Source organism: Xenopus laevis, chromosome 8L (assembly GCF_017654675.1).
Source record: "Xenopus laevis strain J_2021 chromosome 8L, Xenopus_laevis_v10.1, whole genome shotgun sequence".
Classification (NCBI taxonomy): Eukaryota; Metazoa; Chordata; class Amphibia; order Anura; family Pipidae; genus Xenopus; species Xenopus laevis.
The window spans coordinates 132,775,142-132,801,471 of NC_054385.1; the positions used below are offsets into that span (position 1 = coordinate 132,775,142).

General features: G+C 45.7%; 1 protein-coding gene across 12 annotated transcripts; it reads left to right on the plus strand.

The window, feature by feature from the left end:
- Positions 1-972: 972 nt before the first annotated feature.
- tpm3.L (tropomyosin 3 L homeolog) lies at positions 973-25,975 on the plus strand. 12 transcript variants are annotated; one of them, XM_041573792.1, is made up of 10 exons: positions 4,138-4,360; positions 6,280-6,413; positions 8,291-8,408; positions 8,633-8,703; positions 11,158-11,233; positions 12,888-12,950; positions 13,071-13,140; positions 15,312-15,390; positions 16,138-16,220; positions 25,111-25,975. In XM_041573792.1, exons 1-9 carry the CDS (start codon positions 4,223-4,225, stop codon positions 16,202-16,204), a joined length of 816 nt encoding a protein of 271 aa, XP_041429726.1. In that variant the 5' UTR covers positions 4,138-4,222; the 3' UTR covers positions 16,205-16,220; positions 25,111-25,975. The 12 variants fall into 12 exon arrangements, with proteins under 12 accessions (XP_041429732.1, XP_041429731.1, XP_041429733.1 ...); XM_018231555.2 differs by lacking the exon at positions 11,158-11,233 and adding an exon at positions 9,614-9,689 and having other exon boundaries at positions 4,139-4,360; XM_041573793.1 differs by lacking the exons at positions 11,158-11,233; positions 25,111-25,975 and adding exons at positions 9,614-9,689; positions 20,179-20,297 and having other exon boundaries at positions 4,139-4,360.
- The last annotated feature ends 355 nt before the right edge of the window (positions 25,976-26,330 follow it).

Here is a 26,330-nt window from a genome sequence, read left to right on the forward strand (position 1 = left end):
GCACTTTAGGATGGAATTGCTTTCTGGCAGCCTGTTGTTTCTCCTACTCAATGTAACTGAATGTGTCTCAGTGGGACCTGGATTTTACTATTGAGTGCTGTTCTTAGATCTACCAGACAGCTGTTATCTTGTGTTAGGGAGCTGCTATCTGGTTACCTTCCCATTGTTCTGTTGTTAGGCTGCTGGGGGGGAAAGGGAGGGGGGTGATATCACTACAACTTGCAGTACAGCAGTAAAGAGTGACTGAAGTTTATCAGAGCACAAGTCACATGACTGGGGGCAGCTGGGAAATTGACAATATGTCTAGCCCCATGTCAGATTTCAAAATGAAATTAAAAAAATCTGCTGTTTTGAGAAATGGATTTCAGTGCAGAATTCTGCTGGAGCAGCACTATTAACTGATTAATTTTAAAAAAACGTTCCCATGACAGTATCCCTTTAATAACTGGACATCACAAAGTCTGTTTTTGTCAAGGTCCCAGCTCATCTCCAGTTTCGAAGACGCACTGTGAAGTTCAGCATCAGTAGTTGCTACTAGGGCCCCATGGCCGTACCTAGGAGCTAAATAAATCCTCAGACAGCTTTGTGCTCGGCATCTGTGTCTCAGGTTCTTGCCCATCAAAATGGGGATTATCAGGTCCATACAATGTCTGTCACAGCTGGGAATCACTGCCCTCGGGGGTATTTTGGGCAGGAATGGGGGGAATGGGATTTAACAAGAGATTCATGACAATGGTGGAACATCAGACCCATGCAGTCACTAAACGATTATCAGGCCCATCACCAGTTGTCCAGGCTGGCCCAAATAAGGAGCTGCCCCATGTGTGGACCCTCCCCAGCCCCAGTCTAACAATGCAGTGGGGAAGGTGGGGCCACAAAGCACATAAGGGCAGGTGTCAGGGGCCAGCATATAACAGAGCAGTGAGTTCTGCAACAGGAGGAACCAGGGGCCACTATCTTTAAAGCATCCCCCCGGCTCTGCTCATTACAAAGCCAACATGGAGGCCATCAAGAAGAAGATGCAGATGCTGAAATTGGACAAGGAAAATGCTCTGGACCGGGCGGAGCAGGCGGAAGCAGAACAGAAGCAAGTGGAGGAGAAGAGCAAACAGGTATTGGGGTAACGGGCAATTAAAGGTTTTTAATTAACGCAAGGCAGGGTAATTGTAGAGACCATAATATATGGGGCAGATATATCAAGGGTCAAATTGAAAATTCGAATTCAAAAGTTTTCTCAAGTCCCATATTCAGTGCATGTTCCTGGGTACCCTGACATTAATTCAGATGCATCAGATGGGTGGGAAGGGAGTGATGCCACCAGCAAATCTTTATCCCACCCCACCCGAGACCCTCTGATGTCTCTCCCTGAACCTGCCACCTCTCACCTTGATCCTCCAACCTGACCCTACTCTTGTTGGACCACCTCCCTGCATTAATACCTGACCTTACACTTGCTGGACCTCTTTCCTTCATTAATATCTGACCCCACTCTTACTGCAACTCTTTCCTGCATTAATACCTGACCCTACACTTGCTGGACCTCTTCCCTGCATTCAGTGTCGGACTGGGACACCAGGGGCCCACCCAAAAACCTTAGACCATCGGGCCACTCTCAGTACTAATAGTCTTCATCTACTCAATCAACCTCTATTCTCTATTCTAGTTTGTTTTCTTTACATACTATAATCTATTATTCCATCTATTTAGCCTCTTTGTTCTCATAGAAATAGGGAATGGTCATGAAATAGGCCAAAAGTTTAGCAGCATGAGGGGCCACTGACACCTGGGCCCACCGGGAGTTTTCCTGGTATCCCTGTGGGCCAGTCCGACACTGCCTGCATTAATACCTGACTTTACTCTTGCTGGACCTCTTCCCTGCATTAATACCTGACCTTACATTAGCTGGACCTCTTCCCTACATTAATACCATACCCTACTCATGCTGGACCTCTTCCCTACATTCACACCTGATCCTACTCATGCTGGACCTCTTCCCTTCATTAATATCTGACCCCACTCTTGCTGGACCGTTTCCTGCATAAATACCTCACCCTACACTTGCTGGACCTCTTCCCTGCATTGATACCTGACTCTACTCTTGCTGGACCTCTTCCCTACATTAATACCTGACCTACTCTTGTTGGACCTCTTCCCTTCATTAAAACCTGACCCTACTCTTGCTGGACCTCTTCCCTTCATTAATACCTGACCCTACTCTTGCTGGACCTCTTCCCTGCATTAATTCCTGACCCTACTCTTGCTGGACCTCTTCCCTTCATTAATACCTGACCCTACTCTTGCTGGACCTCTTCCCTACATTAATATCTGACACTACTCTTGCTGGACCTCTTCCCTTCATTAATACCTGACCCTACTCTTGTTGGACCTCTTCTCTGCATTAATATCTGACCCTACTCTCCCTGGACCTCTTCCCTGCATTAATACCTGATCCTACTCATGCTGGACCTTTTCCCTACATTAATACCTGATCCTACTCTTGCTTGACCTCTTCCCTGCATTAATACCTGACCCTATTCATGCTGGACCTCTTCCCTGCATTAATACCTGACCCTACTCTTGCTGGACCTCTTCCCTGCATTAATCCCTTCTCTTGCTGGACCTCTTCCCTACATTAATACCTGACCCTACTCATGCTGGGCCTCTTCCCTACATTAATACCTGATCCTACTCATGCTGGACCTTTTCCCTACATTAATACCTGATCCTACTCTTGCTGGACCTCTTCCCTGCATTAATACCTGACCCTTTTCATGCTGGACCTCTTCCCTACATTAATACCTGACCATATTCATGCTGGACCTCTTCCCTGCATTAATACCTGACCCTACTCTTGCTGGACCTCTTCCCTGCATTAATACCTGACCCTACTCTTGCTGGACCTCTTCCCTGCATTAATACCTGACCCTACTCTTGCTGGACCTCTTCCCTGCATTAATACCTGACCCTACTCTTGCTGGACCTCTTCCCTGCATTAATACCTGACCCTACTCTTGCTGGACCTCTTCCCTGCATTAAAATGAACTTACTCCCCTGTGACATTTCATCTGTGTCCCTATGACTTGCCACCCAACTCTTCTGCCCCTCTGGCATCTCACCCTGCCTCTCTATGTTGCCCAGCTTTACTAAGAATCCTACCTGACATTCATAGGACCTCTTCCCCCAGCTTTCCCTTCCCCCAAATCCCCATGGACTCTCACCTTTCCCCCCCCCCCAAAGGGATCTCAGGTGACCCCCCAGTAACCCAGTTGCCCTGGACTTTCTCAGCTGGAGGATGAGCTGGTGAGCATGCAGAAGAAGCTGAAGGGGACTGAGGATGAGTGGGATAAATACTTGGAGGCACTGAAGGATGCTCAGGAGAAGCTGGAGGTCGCAGAGAAGAAAGCGGCAGACGTGAGTAACGCCTTCCAAACCCCATTGAGAGAACTCAGCTCTCCTGGGCATAGTATCCCCACCATGCAAAGTGGGTGCTGTAGTCTAGTCAATGTCTGGGACCCTGCAGTCTAGAAGTTGAATGCAAAGGCAGATTGTGCTGCGGGAGAAAATGTCTCTTTAGAATAGGGACTCTCCTTCCTACTGAGAGGTCACCCTGTCTCTTTAGAATAGAGTCATGCTAGAGGGCCCCAGGGCCCATTGAATGTTGAGACTGACAATGAATCTGTGGGATATGCCTGGGGGCTGCTCATGCCATAGACACTATTTATTGGGCTGTTGGGGTGACATCACATGATAAAGATGGCCCTGCCCATGAGGAGCCCAACAAGTACTGAAGTGTCCCACATGCTGGGATATCTGCCACCACCTGATTGGGCAAGAGTAACTGGATAAGGACTCACTGACCAATCAGCAGGGAGCAGATACTTGTCTGACAGTTCTTGCTTGTTCCTCCCCAAATAAATAGGCCAGTCCCTCCAATAAGAACTACTGGGCCCCAAACCTGTAATATAAAAGGCCTGGTCCCAGTGTGGCCCTTTAGCTGTACAAATTGCTGCTCAGAGCAGGGAGGGAGGGGCCATGAGCAACAGGGCAGCGCTGCACTTCCGCTTTCACTCACCAGATGGCGCTGCTCCCGCTCTCGCTCGTCTCTTCCTGAATATAAGGGAGCGGCTACCGGAAGTGCGGGGCGCGCGGGAGCGGAAGGGAGAGGAACAGTCAGTCAGTCAGACAGTCAGACAGTCAGTGAGAGAGAGAGGGAGAGAGAGAAATGTCCGGCGGAGGGATGAGCAGTATCGAGGCGGTGAAACGGAAGATCCAGGTGCTACAGCAACAGGCAGATGAGGCGGAGGAGAAATCGGAGCGGCTCAGCCGGGATTTAGAGGGAGAGAAGCGATCCCGGGAGACGGTCAGTAATGAGAATGGGACACGGGAAGGTGCGGCTCTTCTGTCTCTCACTCACTCCCACACTGAGCCCCACACTGAGCAATAGACTTCTGTGTAGTCATTCCTTGTCACTGGCTGCTGAGCTACTACTTACTGTACTACTTACTGTACTACTTACTGTACTACTTACTGTACTGGGGAGGGGCTGGGGTACAGTGGAGAGTACAGGTGGGAGGGGCTGGAGTAAAGGGGAGAGTACAGGTGGGAGGGCCTGGGGTACAGGTGGTAGGGGTTGGGGTACAGGGGAGAGTACAGGTGGGAGGGGTTGGGGTACAGGGGAGAGTACAGGTGGGAGGGGTTCGGGTACAGGTGGGAGGGCCTGGGGTACAGGGGAGAGGGAGGGGCTGGAGTAAAGGGGAGAGTACAGGTGGGAGGGGCTGGGGTACAGATGGGAGGGGCTTGAGTAAAGGGGAGAGTGCAGGTGGGAGGGGCTGGGGTACAGGTGGGAGGGGCTTGAGTAAAGGGGAGAGTGCAGGTGGGAGGGGCTGGGGTACAGGGGAGAGTGCAGGTGGGAGGGGCTGGGGTACAGGGGAGAGTGCAGGTGGGAGGGGCTAGGGTACAGGTGGGAGTGGTTGGGGTACAGGTGGGAGGGGCTCATGTATAGGAACCTCTGATTTTACCATCAGATCAGGGACTGTGTTGGCCATTTAATGTGATCGCCCCTCTACTCACATACCCCCCCCCCCAGGGGCAACACTTAGATCAGAGATCAGAGCCCAAGAGGTACATTGAGGGGCAGGTGTAACACAGTGATTGGATCCTATAGTGTGTGGGACTGTGTGTGTGTGTGTGTAGGGGGGGGTAGTTAGTGTTACTATTTATACTCATGTCTGGTACAACCCGGCTGCTTGGGGAGCAGTGTGAAAGCTCTGGGGGGAGGACGTTATGGGGCTGTCGCTGTTTGAGAAAACCTGGGGGGGATTTATGAGAAAGCAAATAATTGCCCCCAGTCTGGTTTAATAAAATAATGGCAAAACCTGCCCAAACCGCTCACTGTTGTGTTGTGTATGGGCTGTCACTGCCCCAAGGAGCTTACACTCTAGTGCTATAATGGGGACCCTGCTGCAAGACTGTCTCCTTTGTGTGATCTAATGAGCACTGGGCTGATACAGTAAGGGAGGAACAGCCTGAGGCAGGGGCGGAATGGCTGAACTATAGAGCAGCTGTATGTAGTGACTGACAATAGCATGGCACCTAACTACAGCGACTACTACAGTCTGTAAGCCCATTGTACTGTGTAGCTGTGTGGCTGATCAGAGCCCATTGCAGCTGAGTCTCTCCTAACTGGCTCTGGGCTGGGTCACTGTCACCTCTGCCTGCCAACATTTCTTGGCTTCTCCCCACAACTCGACCAAGTCACAACTGCTGTAGTACAATGGCCGCAACATCCCTTCCTTTTATAGGAATCCTGGCACTTTATTCCACTCCCTTGTTTATACTAATTGTCCATTAGGGATAATGAATAGGATTATATGCCTGTGATTCCTAGCCTTGTTTGGCCACAAGTCATTACTGTAGTTCTTTATGTTTCTGGGAAACCTTGTTATGAGCTAAGCGGCCCAGTCTGAAGGTCAGTTAGGGGGAGATTTGGGGTGAGTGTTTATTTGTACCCTGGGTACCCCTGGAACTATAGCAGGGTGACACCCCAATGTTTCTATATATCTGTAACCTTGTTATGAGCTAAGGGGGCCCAGTCTGAAGGTCAGTTAGGGGGAGATTTGGGGTGAGTGCTTATTTGTACCCTGGGTACCCCTGGAACTATAGCAGGGTGACACCCCAATGTTTCTATATATCTGTAACCTTCTTATGAGCTAAGTCTGAAGGCCAGTTATAGGGAGATTTGGGGTGAGTGCTTATTTGTGCCTCCTCCTTGTTTCTCAGGCTGAAGCTGAGGTTGCCTCTCTGAACCGACGTATCCAGTTAGTGGAGGAGGAACTGGACCGGGCCCAGGAGCGTCTCTCTACTGCACTACAGAAGCTGGAGGAGGCGGAGAAGACAGCCGATGAAAGCGAGAGGTGAGTGGTGATGTTCCTTTGCAAGGCATGATGGGACTTTCTGTATTCTGCCATGCCAATCCCCCTTATAACTTTCCAGTACTCTCCTTGTTCCATATTAGTTCCTCCTTCCTGTTTGGGCAGGAAACGCCTGTTTCCCTGGTGCTTCCTGTTTTCCAGGAAGCTGTCAGACTGGGAAATTCTGTTTATTCTGAGTTGGCCCCTTATCAGCAATGCCAAAGCCTCGTTTGAGGGATCCATGTTGGCGTTACCAGGATAGTCTCTAATTTACTGGAACATCAAAGGCTTCATAGTGGAGTGACCCGTTAAGTGTCCCCTCTGTATCCTCTCCCTAGGCCTCAGCCACTCCCTTCTGCCTTAGAGTATTGTACTGAGAGTCTGCCCCACCCTAATGAGGATTATCAGGGGCCCTATATATTGCTCTGCCGCTCCTCTGCAGCATTTTACTCTGATGGATCCTCCGTGCTCATGCCACTTAAAGGGATCTTTCACCTTTGCAGTTCAGCTATTTTCAGATTGTTCACTAGAAATAAAGACGTTTTTCAAATCGCTTTCTATTTGTGACCGTTTTTCTAATATTGATGTGTAAGGTTTCATTTGTACCTTCTAAAGCAGCTCTGGGAGGGGGGGTCGCCGACTCTTTAACCATTCTAAATTGATACATTTCATTGATAAATTTGTTATCTTTGTCCCTGCTGAGCAGAATCCCTGATTTCCATTAAAGGCAGCTGTTAGACTTGATACAATAGTTGCTAATATGGAACAGATTCCACTGCTGAGAAATGTATCAACTAATTGTATCAACTAAATGTAGCAAATTGTAACAGTTCAGATACTTCTGCATCACCAGACTGAATCACCAGAGAGACTAACATTAAACTGTAAAGTTACATTTTGGGAAAATGGTAAAAAATTGAACAACTCCTTTAATCATGGACTTTGCTATAAGTGTTGCCAGGCACTATATGAGCTATATGGTCTTTGTCACACTGACCTTGACAATATCTTAAAGGAGAAGGAAAGTGGTTTCACACTTGAGGGTTCCAAAAGTTAGGCACCTCAAGTGAATGTATTTACTTACCTGAAACCCCAGGCTGATGCTCCTATCAGCAGAAAACTGCACCGGCCCAGGGTTATTCCAGCAAACCCCACCAGTCGCTCTTCTTCCAGCTTCTTCTTTCTTAAATTTCCCAGGGCAGACGTATGCGCAATAGAATGAAAAAGCTGACTTTTTAGTTAAATTTCAGCTGTACGTTCTACTGCGCATGAGCAGCTGCAAGAAGAAAAAAGAAGCTGGAAGAGGATCGCTCTGATCACTGGTATAACCCTGGGCCAGTGCAGTTTTCTGCTCATAGGAGCCCGGGGTTTCAGGTAAGTAAATACATTCACTTGGGGGTGCCTAACATTTGTCACCCCTAAGTGTGAAACGACTTTCCTTCTCCTTTAAATGTTACTCAAGCCCCAAAGTACAGTATCTTTGCATTGTTTGATTTGTATAAAGAAGCTGCACCGAATCCACTATTTTGGATTTGGCCGAATCTTTCGCGAAACCCTAATTTGAAGGGGTGGGAAGGGGAAAACATTTTTTACTTCCTCGTATTTTATTTTTTTACAAAAAGTCAGGCTTTTTCCCTCCCCGCCCTTAATTTGCATATGCAAATTAGGGTTCAGATTTGGTTAGGTCGGGCAGAAGGATTGGATCCGAACCGAATCCTGGATTCAGTGCATCCCTACCTGAAATTAAACAAATGTAGGGTGCCTGGCCAAGCTGGGTGCTTTAGATACATACTGAATGCTCTCCAGTCGTGTGTGAATCTGCCATGTTTATGTGTGTTGAGGGCTTTAGTGAAGCTCATCTGCTCTTTGCTGTCTCGCAGGGGGATGAAGGTGATCGAAAACAGAGCCCTGAAAGATGAGGAGAAGATGGAGCTGCAGGAAATCCAACTGAAAGAAGCCAAACACATAGCAGAAGAAGCAGACCGGAAATATGAGGAGGTGAGGGGTCAGGGAATCCTGTGAGAGCCATTGATTAACCTGACATGTCTGTCCTGTTGTGTGTCTGGGCTGCACCTGTCATGTAATCCTACAGCAACCTGCTCCACCCGCTCTACACTTTAATCTATAGAAATCCATATGGTTGCTGGAAACATAGTTTATTTTATATATATAAAGAATATCTAATCCTGTCATCTCTCTGTTACCAATGTGTTCCCTGCCAGGTTGCCCGGAAGCTGGTCATTATCGAGGGGGACCTCGAACGTACAGAAGAGAGGGCAGAACTGTCTGAGTCGTGAGTATCTGTGCTCCCAATGTGACTGTGTACCCCTTTTATGTCTGTGTGTGTGTGTTACACAAGACCTGAAAGTTGGGGGGCTCTAAACAAGTGGAGGGATTTCAGCTTGGATCTAAATGAGTATCACAGGCTTGCAGAGACGCATATATACACACCTTTATACATATAATCGCATCTTTATTCATATAACACATTTTATACATATAATAGCAGACACTGGCTTGTTGGACTCTACAGAGGGTTCAAGGTTGGGAGGCACAAACCAAGCATTGCACCCAGAGCCACACAAATACTGACCAACCATAATCTTCCTATTCTGTAACTGAGCACAGGCTTGTGCAGCATCTCATTCTTTTCTGGATGGGAATTAGAGTTCTCATGCGGCCCTCTCATGCGGCCCTCTCATGCGGCCCTCTCATGCGGCCCTCTCATGCGGCCCTCTCATGCACCGTCATGTCCCACTGAGTAGGAAATAGTAATATAACACAGTTCCTGATTAGGTTGCTGGGAATACAGTAGCAAAAAGGGAAACTTGTGCTCACCACAAAACAATGTCCAGCTTTTAGGTTGGGGGTGTGACCACTGAATACCTACATCACCCCACGGGAAGTGCAGAGGATTTTTTGCCTGTAGGGAATACAGTATTACTATAGGGAATATGAGCATATAGATGACATGGGATAGATTTGGTTACAGGGGGTGTAGGGACGTGGATAGGCACTGCTACTATTTCAGGCCTTGTTTACATGACATCCTCACTTTGCATGAGATGAATTTTGATTTTTGTTTTTGCCCTTCCTTCCTCCCATGTTCATCCCGGCTTCTTTGTATTGTGTTGCTGGCCTTTCCCTCCAAAACTCCCTTTCCTCTGCCTTCCCGTGTGACCTCTCTGTGACCACTAACTCAGCCGATGCCGAGACCTGGAGGAGCAGATCCGCCAGTTGGACCACAGCCTCAAGTGTTTGAATGCCACAGAGGAAAAGGTATTAACCGTTACCCTCCCTGGATATCCTGCTGTCTCCTCCTGGCTGCTCCCTCTCTATCTCCATCCACACTTCATTCCCAGACGGCCCCACAGCTGTGATCTGTCCCTCAGCCTCCCACTGTGTCACCCAATCACCAGTCACACACATGTGCAATCCAATCTGCAGCCTCCTCAATTGCCCATTTAGCTCCAGTCTCACAGCTGAGAGAGCTGATAAACTCTGACTCTGCATGGCGGCTTCCTGAATGGCTCTTTATGCAGACTGAATTATAAAATAGCATTACTTTACCCAAAAAAAGTCATTCCTCTAATCCTGGTTATAGGAAAACCTATACCCCCCGAACAATATAGGTCTCTATGAAAATATATTGCATTAAACAGCTCATAAGTAAATAAACCATTTTCATAATTATATACTGTTTTAGTAGTATATGCCATTGGATAATTATAAATAGAAAATTGCCATTTTTAAGAGGTGGTTCTCCTTTCAACACTTTTTTCAGTTGATTTGGTTTCAGATAGTTCTCCAGAAATAAAGACTTTTCCAACTATTTTCTGTGTGACCATTTTTCTAATATTAAAGTGTAATAATTCACCTTCTAAAGCAGCTCTGAGGGGGTCGCCGACCCTCTAAACTGTTACATTTAAATTATACATTTAATTGATACATTTCTTATCTTTATTCCTGCTGAGCTGAATCCCTGAGTTCCATTACAGGCAGCTGTTAGAACTGATACAACTGTTGCTAATACTCCAGAGATGCTGCAGAGAAATGGATCAATTAAATGTTGCAAAGTTGTAGCAGTTTAGAGTCTGCGCCTGAATTACTGAGCTGTCAGACTCAAACTCCAGAGACCGGAACATTCAACATTCAAACTTAGGTTTTGGAAAAACTGTAGAAATAAAAGATGGAAAGCAATTGAGAAAAGTATTTATTTCTGGTGAACAATCTGAAAATAATTGAACTTAAAAAAATGTGAGAGGCGAACAACCCCTTTAAGAAATAAGGGGATTGTATGATTCACGGTGCACACAAACCAAGCAAACAAACTCTAATTGTCAGGTTACATGAGCCAATTAACAGACAGAGTTCTGTCTTTAGCTTCCACTCTTCTTCCTGTTACAGTTGGAGCTGCAGTATTTCTGGTCAGGTGATCTCTTCCTGTTACAGTTAGAGCTGCAGTATTTCTGGTCAGGTGATCTCTTCCTGTTACAGTTGGAGCTGCAGTATTTATTTTGGGGCTATAATTTTTCTTTAACTGGATTATGCTAAAGCAAAATGGAATCTCCCCCCCCCCCCAATCCAGACTAATGGCCGAGTGACACAGGCTGAGAAGGCCTCTGGGAAACCCCTTCATGTTCCTGTACCTTGTTCGGAGTTAGCCAGTCTCATCTCCTCCTGCTTTTTCTCCTTTTCTTTCTCTCTCGCTTGCTCATCCTCTACCTCGGCTTCTGCCCGTCCTCAGCAAATGTGCCGAGCTGGAGGAGGAGCTGAAAAATGTCACCAACAACCTGAAGTCCTTAGAGGCTCAGGCTGAAAAGGTAAGGGCCTTGCAGTGCATCATGGGTAAGGGCCTTGCAGTGCATTATAGGTAAGGGCCTTGCAGTGCATCATGGGTAAGGGCCTTGCAGTGCATTATAGGTAAGGGCCTTGCAGTGCAATATGGCCTCTTGTCCTCTTTGCATGTGACTGGGGGCTGTGTTTGCATGATGTGATTGCTCTGAGTACCCCGAGCAGCAGCTCATCAGGAATAACAAGTTAACAGTATGTCGGTCTCTACTCTAGAGAGAACCTAATTTGTTTTTTCTTACTGTCCTTGTGCCTTTATTTTTCCTCTTTCTGCTTGTTCAGAGGAACTACGGAGATCTTCCTCATTTGGTTTGCCCTTGTATCTATCAGTCTGTTGACTCTGCTTATTGTTTTTCATTAAAGGGATACTGTCATGGAAAAAAAAATATTTTCAAAAACGCATCAGTTTATAGTGCTGCTCCAGCAGACTGCTCTTTTGAGAAATGGATTTCAGTGCATAAAACAGATTTTTTATATTTAATATTTAATAATTTAATATTTGAAATCTGACATGGAGCTAGACATATTGTCAGTTTCCCAGCTGCCTCCAGTCATGTGACTTGTGCTCTGATAAACTTCAGTCACTCTTTACTGCTGTACTGCAAGTTGGAGTGATCTCACCCCCCCCCCAGCAGCCTAACAACAGAACAATGGGAAGGTAACCAGATAGCAGCTCCCTAACACAAGATAACAGCTGCCTGGTAGATCTAAGAACAGCACTCAATAGTAAAATCCAGGTCCCACTGAGACACATTCAGTTATATTGAGTAGGAGAAACAACAGCCTGCCAGAAAGCAGTTCCATCCTAAAGTGCTGGCTCTTTCTGAAATCACATGACCAGGCAAAATGAGCTGAGATGCACCTACACACCAATATTACAACTAAATACACTTGCTGGTTCGGGAATGACCTTTTATATTGTACAGTGAATTATTTACAGTGTACAGTGTAGAAATAAAAACTACATCATAAAAATCATGACAGAATTCCTTTAACCTGCCATTGTGCTCAAGCTGCCCAGCCAGCAGCTCTTCTAGCCCTCCCATTACATTATTAACCCCCAACAAGACGCAGTCAGAGATGGGTGTGGCCAAGCCATCCCAATGACATTAGGGCCGTTGCCAGTTGAACATGGTTGTACTTATTTAGGCTCTATAATCTGCACATATTCGTTGTACATGGCATGTATTTTCCTTTAAATGCTTATTTCATATAGTAAGAGGAGAGCACTCCAAGGTGGCAATATGCTGTGATTACATTTATTAAGGACCTTTAAATGCCTTGTGTAGGGGGTGGGAGGGAAAGGGTGAATCCTCTATGAATTCACTCCACTGATTCCTCTATTGTAAGAAGATAGTCTCCCCAGAGCGCACTGTTGTGTATAAATACACACTTGTAAAGTTTGTGTATAAAACAAGAAGCTTGGCAGTTTCAGTGATCACGGCCCCTGTTTAGCTCTTTATCCCCCTCAGTTGTAGTTATCCAATGAGGAGAGAAGTCGTTGAATTACCAATATGCCTCCACTTATACTGTATGAAGCTCCACGTTCTCTCCCATGCCAAGGCTGTGGCTTTATTCTAACTCTCTGTAATTAAATGCACATTAATGGATGTCCTTGCCTTGCAGTATTCCAAAAAAGAAGATAAATATGAGGAGGAAATAAAGATTCTGTCAGATAAGCTAAAAGAGGTAAGCCTTCAGCCATTGGCCAGGATGCCCCTTCTTTGCTGCCATCTGTTTTGCCCCCTAATTCTCGCCAACTAACTGCCCAATCAGCTCGTATCCATATTGTTTCCTCTCTCTCTATAGGCTGAGACCAGAGCGGAGTTTGCTGAGCGGTCCGTGGCCAAACTTGAGAAGACCATTGATGACTTGGAAGGTAATTTCTTGTCTGTAACATTGATTCTGTGTTTATTTCCAGAGCCATTTATTCCATACATCTTATATGCAGTGCCTGCCACCCTTAAAGTGCTTACAGCAGACAAACTGCATCTCCCAGCATCCCACCAGGAATACTGCTGTATATATATTGGATAGTATGATTTATAGTTCTGCAGCCAGCCTTCAAACACCAAAGTATAAAGTATAATGGATGCTGCCAAATATCGGAAGGATTTCTTGCTTTGCTGCCAGGTCCCTCGTATCCTGTTGAACAAAGATTGTGGGGGGGGGGGGTCATTTATCATTGAGAGAGAATTGAACAATTAGCGCTTCATCATAATTTGGCTCGCTATAAAGCATGATAATTGAATTTACTATTTTATCTGCTGTGAACCCCCCGGGGCTGTGCTCTCTAGTGGGTCACACACAAGGCAGCTTTGTGCGCCTTTTCCACTAAAACCGTTTTCTGCTTTTCCTTCGCCCCAGAAAAGGCAAAAAAATGATTGTTAAATGTATGTGCCAATAAAAGGCTGGAAGTGTGAGCCTGCTACAGGGAGATAGAGCAAAACCTACTGTCAGTAATGAAGCAGAGTTCACTCTATGGCTGTCCTATATGTAGAGGTTTGGGGTCTGTTATCTGGAAACCCGTTATCTAGAAAGCTCTGAATTATGGGAAATGCAGTCTCACTCTTTTATCCAGATAATCCACAGATTTCCGTGTAAAAATTACGGATGCACTGAATCCACTATTTTGGATTCGGCTGAACCCCTGAATCCTTCGCAAAAGATTCGGTTGAATATTGAACCGAATCCAAATTCTAATTTGCATATGCAAATTAGGGGTAGGAAGGAAGAAAAATGTTTTACTTTGTTATTTTGTGACAAAAAGTCACGCGATTTCCCTCCTGCCCCTAATCTGCATGTGCAATAAGGATTCAGTTCGGCCGGGCAGAAAGATTCATCCGAATCCAAATCCTGCTGAAAAACACTGAATCCTGGATTCTGTGCATCCCTAGTAAAAAATAAACAGTAGCTTGAACTAAAATATAATTAATCCTTATTGGAAGCAAAACCAGCCTATTGGGTTTATTTCATGTTTATATGTATCTAGTAGACTTAAGGAATGAAGATCCAATTTATGGAAAGATCAGAAAAACCCAGGTCCTGAGCATTCTTGATAACGGGTCCCATACCTGTACCTGTTACTTTTATTTAGAGAGCACTGCCCGCCTTTATTTGGAGGACTGTTAAACTGACCACTTTCTGGGCTAAAGGGGAAACAAACCTATATAGTTAATAGCTGCAGAGTGATCCTCCTTTACTGGTCTGTTAAAGGGCAAGTACTGCATATAGTGGGAGCCAAGAAAGATCTTGTTTATCTGGCAGCACAAGCCCTGGACTCGATTAGAGTTTGACATAAAGGGGAAGTAAACCATGGGATCTAGTATGTTCCGGAGAGTGGAAAATAAATGAATTCACTGTATTTCTTGTTTTTGGTGTGTGTGTGGGGGGGGGTCCAATGCCAAAAGCAAGTATATATGGTGCCTAATAGTGATGTCATGCTTACATGCCATGTATCTTCTGATTGGCTCCTGCGGCATAGAGAAGACAGCGTTACCAATTAAATTTTCCTGCCTGAGGCACAACAGTCTATATTTCTATTTATATATATATATATATATATATATATATATATATATATATATATATATATATATATATATATATATATATATATATATATATATATATATATATATGTTTGTGTGTGTTAGGTATTGGACCCCCTCACACACCAAAAACAGGAAATACAGTGAATTAATGTATTTTCCACTCTCCGGTACATACTAGAGCCCATGGTTTACTTCCCCTTTATGTCAAACTGTGACTAATCAAGTCCAGGGCTTGTGCTGCCAGATAAACAAGATCTTACTTGTTGGAGGGGTGGGGTGGGGGTAGGAGGAGGGACAGTGTAAAAAATGTAAGTATTCTGTTCAGTAAGCTATTTAACCCTCCGATAGCCTGAGGAAAATCCCTTTGATGTGATTGGGAAATTGCTGATGTTTGTTCTGTGGCCGGATTCCTGTGCGACTGATTTGGGGGGGTCGGCCTGTACCTCCCTTCTCTTAACCTCTCTCTCTCTCACGTGACCTTGTTCCTCTCCGTCAGACGAGCTGTATGCGCAGAAACTCAAGTACAAAGCTATCAGCGAGGAGCTCGACCACGCCCTCAATGATATGACGTCCATGTAAATACCGTGTGGGGGCTCTTTTGCCTTTTTACTAACCCCCGAGTGCTGTGACTGCTTGTTGTGATTTCCAGGGGCTCCGCTTAGTTGGGTGGGAGAGCGTCTAACCCCCTGGCTGCTTCTCGTTGCTTGGAACTGGGGGGGGGGTAGTGGCTGCAGTTTCTATGGGTAACACACTGAGTTTCGGGGGCACTACAACTGGGGGGGGGTCCTATATGAGCCGATACACCCCTGACTAATAACTAGGGATGCACCAAATACAGAATTGGGTTCGGGATTCCGGCAGGATTGGGCCTTTTTCAGCAGGATTCGGATTTGTCTGAAACCTTCCTGGCCGAACCGAATCCTAATTTGCATATGCAAATTAGGGTGCGGGGAGGGAAATTGTTTGACCTTTTGTCACAAAACAAGGAAGTAAAAAATGTTCGTTATTCGGCCGAATCTTTCGTGAAGGGTCCGGCCGAATCCAAAATAGTGAATTCGGTGCATCCCTACTAATAACCCCCCACCCCATCTTTATATCTGTGACTCTTCTCTCATTCTGTCTCACACAGATAAACCCAGGGACTTTCCTGAGCTGCTCCGTCCTCCGACGGTCTCTTCTCTCTCTCCCTCTCTCTCTCGCACGCTCTCTCTCTGTCTCTCCAACGCGCCAGGGATTGTGCACATTCTCTCTCTCTCAGAAAACAAAAGGAAAAAACAAAAAAAAAAGAAATGTGATTGTGTGTGTGTGTTTTGTATCATTAGTGTAAACTGTGACTTTGGAGGGGTTGATAGGAGATCCCAGACCCGCTTACAATGGAAAGAGATCTAGTCTGCAGGCACAAATGGTGTGTAATTCTATTTATTGTGTATTATTATTATTATAGCGCATGCTGCTTGGTGCCTGCTGCTGCTCCCAGAGTCTGTTAAAGGACAACTAATGCCTCTTGGAATGCCAATATCATTAAACCCTCTGGGCAGGTTTATAATAGATAGAGGTTTCCAGACATTGGGTGGCCAGCCAGAAGCTTAAATAATTCAGTGATAATAGATTTAGGAGACGTTCCTGTTCCCCCTGGGGCTCGGGTGACTGCAGCAGGCCCCAGCAGTGCAATGGCTGTAGATGTCGGCTTATAACTCGATTGGCCTCATTCCCTCTCACTGTGCACATTCCTTCACTCCCGCACACAGGGCTCTTATATTCTTGCATTGTGAGCTAGCAATCCACTGGTTTTATTGGCTTCACTGTCACAAGCCCATACACTGTTCCACTTATCCACAGACATTAAAGGGATTGGACCCCATTACTACCTGCCTGCCCCCACCTTAATGCATGCATAATGTCCTACACCTTTAAGGGCTTGTTTACCTTTAAATTACGTTTTAGTATAATGTAGAGAGGGAGATTCTCAGACAATTTACAATTGGTTTTCATTTTTTATTATTTGTATTTTTTGAGGTTTTTTTATTCAGAAGCTCTCCAGTTTGCAATTTCAGCCGTCTGGTTGCTAGGGTCCAAACTCCCTTAGTAACCATACAATGATTTGAATAAGAGACTGGAATATGAACAGGATAGGGTCTAAATAGAAAGATGAGGAAACTAAAGTGACAATAACAATACATTAGTAGCTTACAAAGCATTTTTTGCTTTTTTAGATGGGGTCAGTGATCCCCATCTGAAAGCTGAAAAGAATTAGAAGAAAGCAATTAATTCAAAAACCAATAAATAATGATCAATTGAAAAGTTGCTTAGAATGGGCCATTCTATAACATACTAAAAGTTAGCTTAAAGGTAAACCGCCCCTTTAATGTACACCTACCGTCTCCATCATCAGGATAAAGTCAATTCTAATGATATAATAGCTCCTAATTAATATTAAAGTCCAAGGAGAAGGTCATACCCCAGTAGCTCCACCTCTGATCTTGGACTAACCCAGTGTGGAGTCAGTGACACTGCACATGCTCAGTACGCTTCATTGGCATATTGACTGTTGATGAGTTCATCTGGAGAAGAATCCAGAGAGATTTTAGGGGGCAACATTGGGCAAGTGGATCTTCACTGTCAGATGGGTTGGTGCCTGTATCTCCAGGGGGTGGAGAAGCCATAGTATAAGGACTTTATTAGCTGGGGGTCCAGTAAAGCTCATGATGGCCCTTCTCAAGAGTTCCATAAACAGCCCGACTGGGCCAGGCTGTAGTTTGACAGCACAGAATCAGTTACCCTTTAAATCCCTGAGCTTGCGCTACAGTAGGTCCCTGGTACCCAGTGTGTCTTTGCTCCTGGAGCTGGAATACGGTTTATATACATGAACTGCTGTGAGGCCCCATCCAATATTAAATAGGGCAATAGTGCACATAGCAGTAATGGATAAGTTCTTACACAAGAAGATTAACAGAAGTGGAGGCCATTACCATCAACTGTGCTCACTTGCCAGGCTGCAGGGTTGCGCCTCTCTATCAGTCGAGGCTGCGGGGTTGCGCCTCTCTATCAGTCGAGGCTGCGGGGTTGCGCCTCTCTGTCAGTCGAGGCTGCGGGGTTGCGCCTCTCTATCAGTCGAGGCTGCGGGGTTGCGCCTCTCTGTCAGTCGAGGCTGCGGGGTTGCGCCTCTCTATCAGTCGAGGCTGCGGGGTTGCTCCTTTCTCTGTCCGTCAGACTTCAGGGTTGCGCAGTCTGTCAGTTGAGCCTGCGGAGTTGCACCTGATGAAGGATATGTTTTATCCGAAACATGTTGTGTGAAATAGACACATTGAATTGCTGTAGGACTCCAGAGTTTATTTGAATCGAATTTGGAAGGTTTGTGGCTGGACGGGGCTGCTACTCTATTGGAGATACCCTGAATACAGTGAGTGAGGGATCACATAATAATTGAAAAGGATTTGCGCCTGTCTGTTGTTTGAGGTTGCGCCTCTCTGTGGGTCGAGGCTGCGGGGTTGCACCTGTCTGTCGGTCGAGGTTGCGCCTGTTTGTTGGTCGAGGCTGCGGGGTTGCACCTGTCTGTCGGGCGAGGTTGCGCCTGTTTGTTGGTCGAGGCTGCCGGGTTGCACCTGTCTGTCGGGCGAGGTTTCATCTGTCTGTCGGTTGTCACTTGCGGGCTGTGTCGGTTGCAGCTGCGGGGTTGCGCCTCTCTGTTGGTCGAGGTTGCGCCTGTTTGTTGGTCGAGGCTGTAGGGTTGCGCCTCTCTGATGGTCGTGGCTTGCGGGTTGTGCCTCTGTGTCGGTCGCGGCTGCGGGGTTGCTCTTCTCTGTTGGTCGAGGTTGCGCCTGTCTGTCGTTTGAGGTTACGCCTGTTTGTTGGTCGAGGCTGCCGGGTTGCACTTGTCTGTCGGGCGAGGCTGTAGGGTTGCGCCTCTCTGTCGGGCGAGCCTGCGGGGTTGCGCTGCATGTGTATAACAGAAGGCTGCTATTGTACACACAGGAGACAAGGTATATAAATACAAAGTTCTGTAAAATAACCACATCCACATCTGATGGCACCAGTTAATGATACTTGGGGCTGTTGGGGACAGAAACTGCCACTTACCAGTGACTTTAATGAAAGCTGCTGATTGACCATAGGAAGTGTCGGGGCTGTTTTCGGGGTTCCTTCGAAAATGAAACTGCCCCATGTTCCCCAAATAATGCTTGTTATATGTTCCACTTGTTGCCCTAATCAGCTCTGCCCTAGAAACTGCCAATTCCCTGCTGCCACTTCTATCTACCTCCCTGCGGGGACTCCCTGGCACAACCACAGGGATAAATGTGCTGCCTTCGTTTTTTTCTCATATAAGGAGAGGCTCTGTCTTCTCTTCTCCAATTATGTATTGCGCATCTGCTGATGGCGTTTCCATTCCCAAGATGAACGTACACAGCGCCACCTGCTGATCAAGCCATGTTACATGTTCTCTGTATTTGTCGTTTGTCGACTAATCTCTCTGAATATCCATGTGTGTCTCTGCCCTTAGACTCGCAGCTTAAAGGGCAATTCACCTTCATTAGCAAAACTGTGTCTCTGCCTTAAGTTCTCCCAAGAGACCTGCTTATCTTACATTGTTACAAAAGTATCTAAGTCTCTGTTCTGGGCTCTCAGCCGAAAGCCAAATAACTAAGAAATGTTGTATCTTTTTTCTGGCTGTTCAGTGCAGGAGATCAAAGAGAAAGTTGGGACATTTCAGTAACAATCCCAGGACTGCAGCCTAAACTGTCAAAATCAGAACTGTCCCGTGAAAAATGTGACAGTTGGGAGGTATGGTATAAAGTGGGGGTTCCTGTGCCTTCTCTATAATGCTAATGCAGTGGGGACCGGCCAGAAAAAGAATTCAGCGTTCTCTTTAGTCTACAATTAGCAAAGGCACCTGCCTCCTCTATCTTATACATAACACTGCTGGTTCCGACTGCATGCATCATGAAACAGAGCAGCAGCAGTCCTTTCTTCTCCGGCCCAGACTCTACTTCCCATAATGCCCTGCAAGGCCCCAAAAGCATATGAATCCAGGAGCATGCAAAGCATTGTGGGTATTGGTGTCTTGGCTGCTGCTACATAATCTCAATGGTGCATGTAGTTGGCACCATCTGCAATGGATTCTGGGAACTTGCGTTTGCTGTTAGTGTTCAGGAATGTTTTATTAGGATTTATATAAATATATATCGCCCTCTGGGGACAGGAAACACCAGGGCGGCCATCTTTAATTCTCCCTCTTGCTCATAGCTGTCTCTCACTTCTCATTAACGCACTTTTCTCTGTCCCACTAACCTCTGATCTCTCTCTTTGTTTCTCTCTCTCTCTCCTTCTGTCTCTCCTTTCCCCGCCCGACCCGTTCCCTCCCGCAGAGCGACTGTACTGCCAAATGGAGAAGAACCGGCTTCTCTCTTGTGAGCTGAAGGTCACCCTTCATGACCTGTGTGACTGAGCTCCTGCTCTCCGTATTCACTCAGGGGCCCCGCGAGTCTGGGTGGGCTCAACGTATGGGGTCGGGGCTCCCTGTGCTGTGGAACTGTACCTTGTGGCATGACTTACCTGTCGTATCTCTAAGGAATGAAAGTAGTGTCGTCTGTCAGCTTGATTCCTCTTCTGACCCTCTACCCACATATTGATAAGGTGCATGGCCCTCGGGTTCCAGCTGGCAGTCAGTAAGCTGTTGTACATAACAAGAAAACATTCTGTATTCCTCATACCCATTGATCTCCATGGGGAAAGCACATCAGCTTGGGGGGTATCTATGGCATTAGCACTCACCTAGGCTTAGTATCCTTTTTGGGTTCTGTAGGACTGGGGACCACTAGATCCCTCCATTGTTACTACTATAAGATATAAGTAGTGATGTTTGTTGCCCTTTAAAGGGATACTGTCATGGGAAACAATTTTTTTTCAAAACACATCAGTTAATAGTGCTGCTCCAGCAGAATTCTGCACTGAAATCCATTTCTCAAAAGAGCAAACAGATTTTTTTATATTTCATTTTGAAATCTGAAAGAGGGCTAGACATATTGTCAGTTTCTCAGCTGCCTCCAGTCATGTGACTTGTGCTCTGATAAACTTCAGTCACTCTTTACTGCTGTACTGCAAATTGGAGTGATATCACCCCCAGCAGCCTAACAACAGAACAATGGGAAGGTAGATAGCAGCTCCCTAACATAAAATAACAGCTGCCTGGTAAATCTAAGAACAACACTCAATAGTAAAATCCAGGTCCCACTGAGACACATTCAGTTACATTGAGTAGGAGAAACAACAGGCTGCCAGAAAGCAGTTCCATCCTAAAGTGCTGGCTCTTTCTGAAATCACATGACCAGGCAAAATGACCTGAGATGCACCTACACACCAATATTACAACTCAACAAACACACTTGCTGCTTCAGGAATAATATTTTATATTATTTGAACTGTAAATAGTGTCATTTAGAAAGTAAAACTACATCATAAAAATCAAGACAGAATCCCTTTAAGAAGAGCGCCACCTATTGACACACCCACAATCCCCTGCTCCTCTGTATAAAGACAGTAACATAACTCAGGGGGTGCCTGTATGTAATAACCAGATAGTTACTTCTGTTCTGTATGAAGAAGACAAGACTGTGGCCCTTTATCTAATAGGCCGATTAAAGGGAAACTGTAATTTAAGTAAAAAGTTCCCTCCCACCTGAGTATTAGGTATAAAGAGGGCAGAAACAAATTAACATTGCTCACTTTTTTTTTACTTCCTGCCTGGCTAAAACACAGCAGCCCAGTCTTGCTTTATGGCAAGGGTTTTAGATAGGTTCAGAGCTATAGTCTCTCTTTATCTGTATCTATTCAGATATTTGGCGGGGGTCAAAGCAGCAGTGAGAGTATTTGAAGAACAGTGGGTTCAGACTGTCTGACACTCTCAAGCCATCGTCAAATGAATTCCGAGTGCTGCCATTTTGTATAATAACATTCTTTCATACAATAGCAACTGGCCCTTTAAGAAACGGTTTATAGACTTGCCAGCAGCTGTGCATACATTGCGTCCATTCCAGCATGGGACAGAGTGGGGTCTCTACTAACCAAAAAGGCAGCCCCTTTATATTGTATTGTGTTAGTGACTGTGCTGAGCTTGTACACCTGCCGTCATTACATAGTTGGCATCTTTACTTGCCCTTGGAACTGACAATAAAATCCAATGTTGAAATGCATTGTGGGCAATGTCCTTGCTTGTTCTGTGCTGGATCATAAGCTCTGATTGGCCCTGTCTCTGGGATCTGCAGGAGTGGAGAGGTCACGCTACAGTAGGTCCAACTGGCCCCTCCCCTTTTTTCTATAGGTGGAGACGAGCTCGGGACCTGAACACTTGCCTGGGTCTAATATATAAATACTGGGAGCATTTCCCAAGCAGTAAAAGAGTTCTAGATAAATTGAGGAGGTAGTCCTTTCCTCTCCAGGGGATAGGCTTACCTGCTCAGGTGGCAGTTGCAGTTCATAATGCCAATAAAAGCTGCCTGCTTGGCCTCCTTAGTTGACAGTTTAGTGTCCTATTAGTGAGGCCAGTTTTATAGGATTCTCCAGCCTGCACAATATCAGTTGGGTTTGGGTGAGGACTGCGTCGGCCCCTTCATGTGATCCTTGGCCAATGGGTCGACATAGGCTGGAACAACAGCTCTCTGGTCTGGGCATCACGTTTCAACAGAAGGGCTAGTGCCCGGGAAATGGGGCAGCAGAATCGAGTCAGACTGGTGAGCTTTGGGGGTAGAGTGGAACTCTAGGTAGGACACCAAACTCAAGGCAAAGTAAATCTGTGGGCTCCGTTGGCTACAATGGCCCAGTTACAGCCCTGATTCCCAATCTGTGGGGGGGGGGGACTATTACTAAAATGAAAAAATTAATATAAGCTTCCTCGTACTGAAACAAGAAACTTTCTAAATACATTCAATTAAAAATTCTGAAGCATTTCTGAAATAATCAGGTTAAAATCCCCAGACATCATGTCTCTCTACATGCAGGATTTGTGCAAAAGGCAGTTATTTCGTTAGATTTTGTTTGTACTGGAATCAGTTATTTGAGTGAGCTCTAATACATCTGCTAGGAAAGGAGCCCCCCTATAAGATATATTGGATCTAACTGTCAGTGAATATCTGACACCCAACTGCTGCATGAAGAGAGAATGAAGAGAAACAGATGCTGAGAGAGGAATAGTGAACATAAACTTGATTATTTCAGAAACACTACGGAATTTTTAATTGATTTGTATTTAGATACGTGATAGTTCCCCTTTAACTGAGGTGCCCGTGTCATTCAACCAACCTCAACCACCAGGGGCCCATCTGCCTGGAAGAAGGGGCCAAACATTGTACCTACTTACCTGCAAAGCCTTATGGTTGTTATTGCTGTAGGTAGGTGTCTGTATTCAGTGCCCATACTTAATCCCTATGGCATGAATAGCAACTCCCTGCTGCCCGGAATCTTTGGATGCCGGGAGTTGATATAAAATCCCCTTGTCTCTTGGTTCCGAAGATCTACACATTGTTATGGCTCCCGCTCTTCCTCAAACTGTCATGTGCCTGTGGCATTTTATTAAAGGGTTTATTAAAGGAGAACTAAACCCTAAAAATGAATGTGGCTAAAAATGGCCTATTTTATATAGTGAACTTATTGCACGAGGCTAAAGTTTGAGCTTGTCAATAGCAGCAATGATCCAGGACTTCAAACTTGTCACAGGGGGTCACCATCTTGGAAAGTGTCTGTGACACTCACATGCTCAGTGGGCTCTGATTGGCTGTTGAGAAGCTAAGCTTAGGGCTCGTCACTAATTATCCAGCAGAAAATGAGCTTCCCTGGCTGTAATATAAGCTGATGCTACAGGTTTGCTGATTATTCAATTCTGATGCTAATTGCACTGGTTTCTGTGCTGCCATGTAGTAATTATGTGTATTAATTACTAATCAGCCTTATATTGTGACATTTCTATCCTATGTGTACTGTATATTGTAAGTGGCTCCCTAAGCTCAGTAAGTGACAGCAGCACAGAGCATGTGCAGTGAATCAGCAGAAAAGAAGATGGGGAGCTACTGGGGCATCTTTGGAGACACAGATCTTTACTGCTAAAGGGCTGTGGTTGCCTTGGGCTGGTACAGAAGCACAAAACATCATGTACAACATTTCTAGCTACTTCTTTAGTTAGGCTTTAGTTCTCCTTTAAAGAGGTTTCTCTTGCTGTTTATATCCACAGCCCCATTCTACAGTTTCATTATAAGAACAGGGTGTTTAGTAAGTCTCGTTCTTTGCTTAAGGAAACAGCCCTTGCCAGTTGGGCCTGGGCCATTTTGGAAACTTGGTGAACCAGTCCTAGAGCTCCCGTTCATTACCCTGAGTGACATAATCATCTCCTGCTGCATTCATTGGTCGAATTGCTAGCTTAAAGCCCTAAGGGGTGGTTCACCTTTTAAGTGAGCTTTTAGTATGTTATAGGATGGGCAACTTTTCAGTTGGTCTTCATTATTTGTTTTTAATCGTTTTTGAATCATTTGTCTTCTTCTGATGACTCTTTCCAGCTTTCAAATGGAGGTCACTGACCCCCATCTAAAAACAAATGCTCTTTAAGGCTACACATTTATTATCATTGCTACTTTTTTATTATTCCTCTTTCTATCCAGGCCTCTCCTATTCATATTCCAGTCTCTTATTCATATCAGTGTATGGTTGCTAGGGTCATTTGAACCCTAGCAACCAGACTCCTGAAACTACAAACAGGAGAGCCGCTGAATAAAAATCTAAGCACAAAAACCACAAATAATAAAAAATGAAAACCAATTGCAAATTGTCTCAGAATATCAATCTCTACATCATACTAACAGTTAATTTAAAGGTGAACCTTTAAGGGGATGGGCAGCTGAAGGAGGGTCTCTAGTTTCTTATTAATGAAAGGCAGTTGCCCCTTTCTCTGGCAAAATTTACAGAAAGGGAGTCTGGGCTACTTGTTGGACTTTACAGCAGCTGGCATGGCCAATGGAATGTGTAGGGTGTTGATAAGTCTGTAGGCTAGAGAGGGACCATCTGTAGTCCATATACCTTGAAGGCCTCATGTTCCTCCTATTATTTTGGACAAGTCATGGGCCTGTTTGTTTCCTGAGGAAGGTGAGTGCTGGAGGACCTGTTGGCTTTAGGAACGTAACCTGTGAGTCCTGCTAGTTCATCTCAGGGACTTGGACCTCCCAGCCAGTAGAAGCCAAGCTCATTCACAAGGGATAACCCTGCTCATTTTCTCCTGCTGCCTCCATCCTTGACCTCTGTCTTTTGCCTCCTATCAGATAAGCTGCGACTCACCAAGGACGAGAACGCCAAAATGCAGATGATGTTGGACGACACTCTGCAGCAACTCAACTGCTTGTAGATATTGGGGTGGGGAGCCCCGCTTCCTGCTGCTGCCACCACATTCCTTCCGCACCTCCTCTCCCCACCCACTCACCTTCCACCGACTGGGATCAGTCGTCTTTGTTGCCATTCCTGCCACCGGCCTACACAACCAGCTCACTGCCTTGCCCTCCCCCTCTCGTGGGCATGTGAACTCTTTGAAAAATGACCAATTGATGTTCAATTTTGTACTGCCCCCGTCCCCAGACTAAAACAATCCAAAGGAGCGTCCACTTTTTATGGACCAGATTGTGCTGCTGTCATGGCATCTTCATGGGTGCTTACTGGTGCCATGTGTGAGGATTGTGTCCCATGAAAGTAGGTTTTCTCCATAGTGCCAAGTCTTCCCTGTTACTTCCAAGACATGGCTCCTCCTCCACATTTACCTTTCCCTCTCGATAACAGGAATGCTCAACACCGGCTCCTCTACCTGTTACCGTAAGTTAAGCTGGCTGTACATGGGCCGACATAAGCAGCTGACTCCGCCCCTTTAGACAAAGTCAGCAGCTTATTGGCCCATGTACAGGCCTTCTTCATAGCCTGCCTGACGTCTATCTGCCTGCAAATGGTCCAGGTGAGTTGGGCAGGTTAGAAAATTGTGTTGGGAGGGGACTGCATAGATATGCAAGTGATCACTGCCGCCATCTTTTCTCCCGTATACATGTCCATTTTACTTACTGTATTGGTTTGGGGGGAGAGGGGGACTTACTGGGATCTGCTTTGGTGCAGTTAGAACAAATAAAAATTTCATGTGCCACTTTTCAAACGACTGCTCTTGTGTCATGCGGAGGGGAGGGCTGAAGCTCGGGGTAGAGTCCTGCCCCTGGGAATTATTTGCCTGTCCTGCAGATACTCGGTGTTCAACACAAAAAACACTTTTTTAGGAATTAAAAGAAAAAAAACCCTAAAAATTAGATTTAATAAACGATGGCAGCATCTGTTTCTCTCCATTCTCTCTTCATGCAGCAGTTGGGTGTCAGATATTCACTGACAGTTACATCCAATATATCTTATAGGGGGGCTCCTTTCCTAACAGATGTATTAGAGGTCACTCAAATAACTGATTCCAGTACAAACAAAATGTAACAAAATAACTGCCTTTTGCACAAATCCTGCA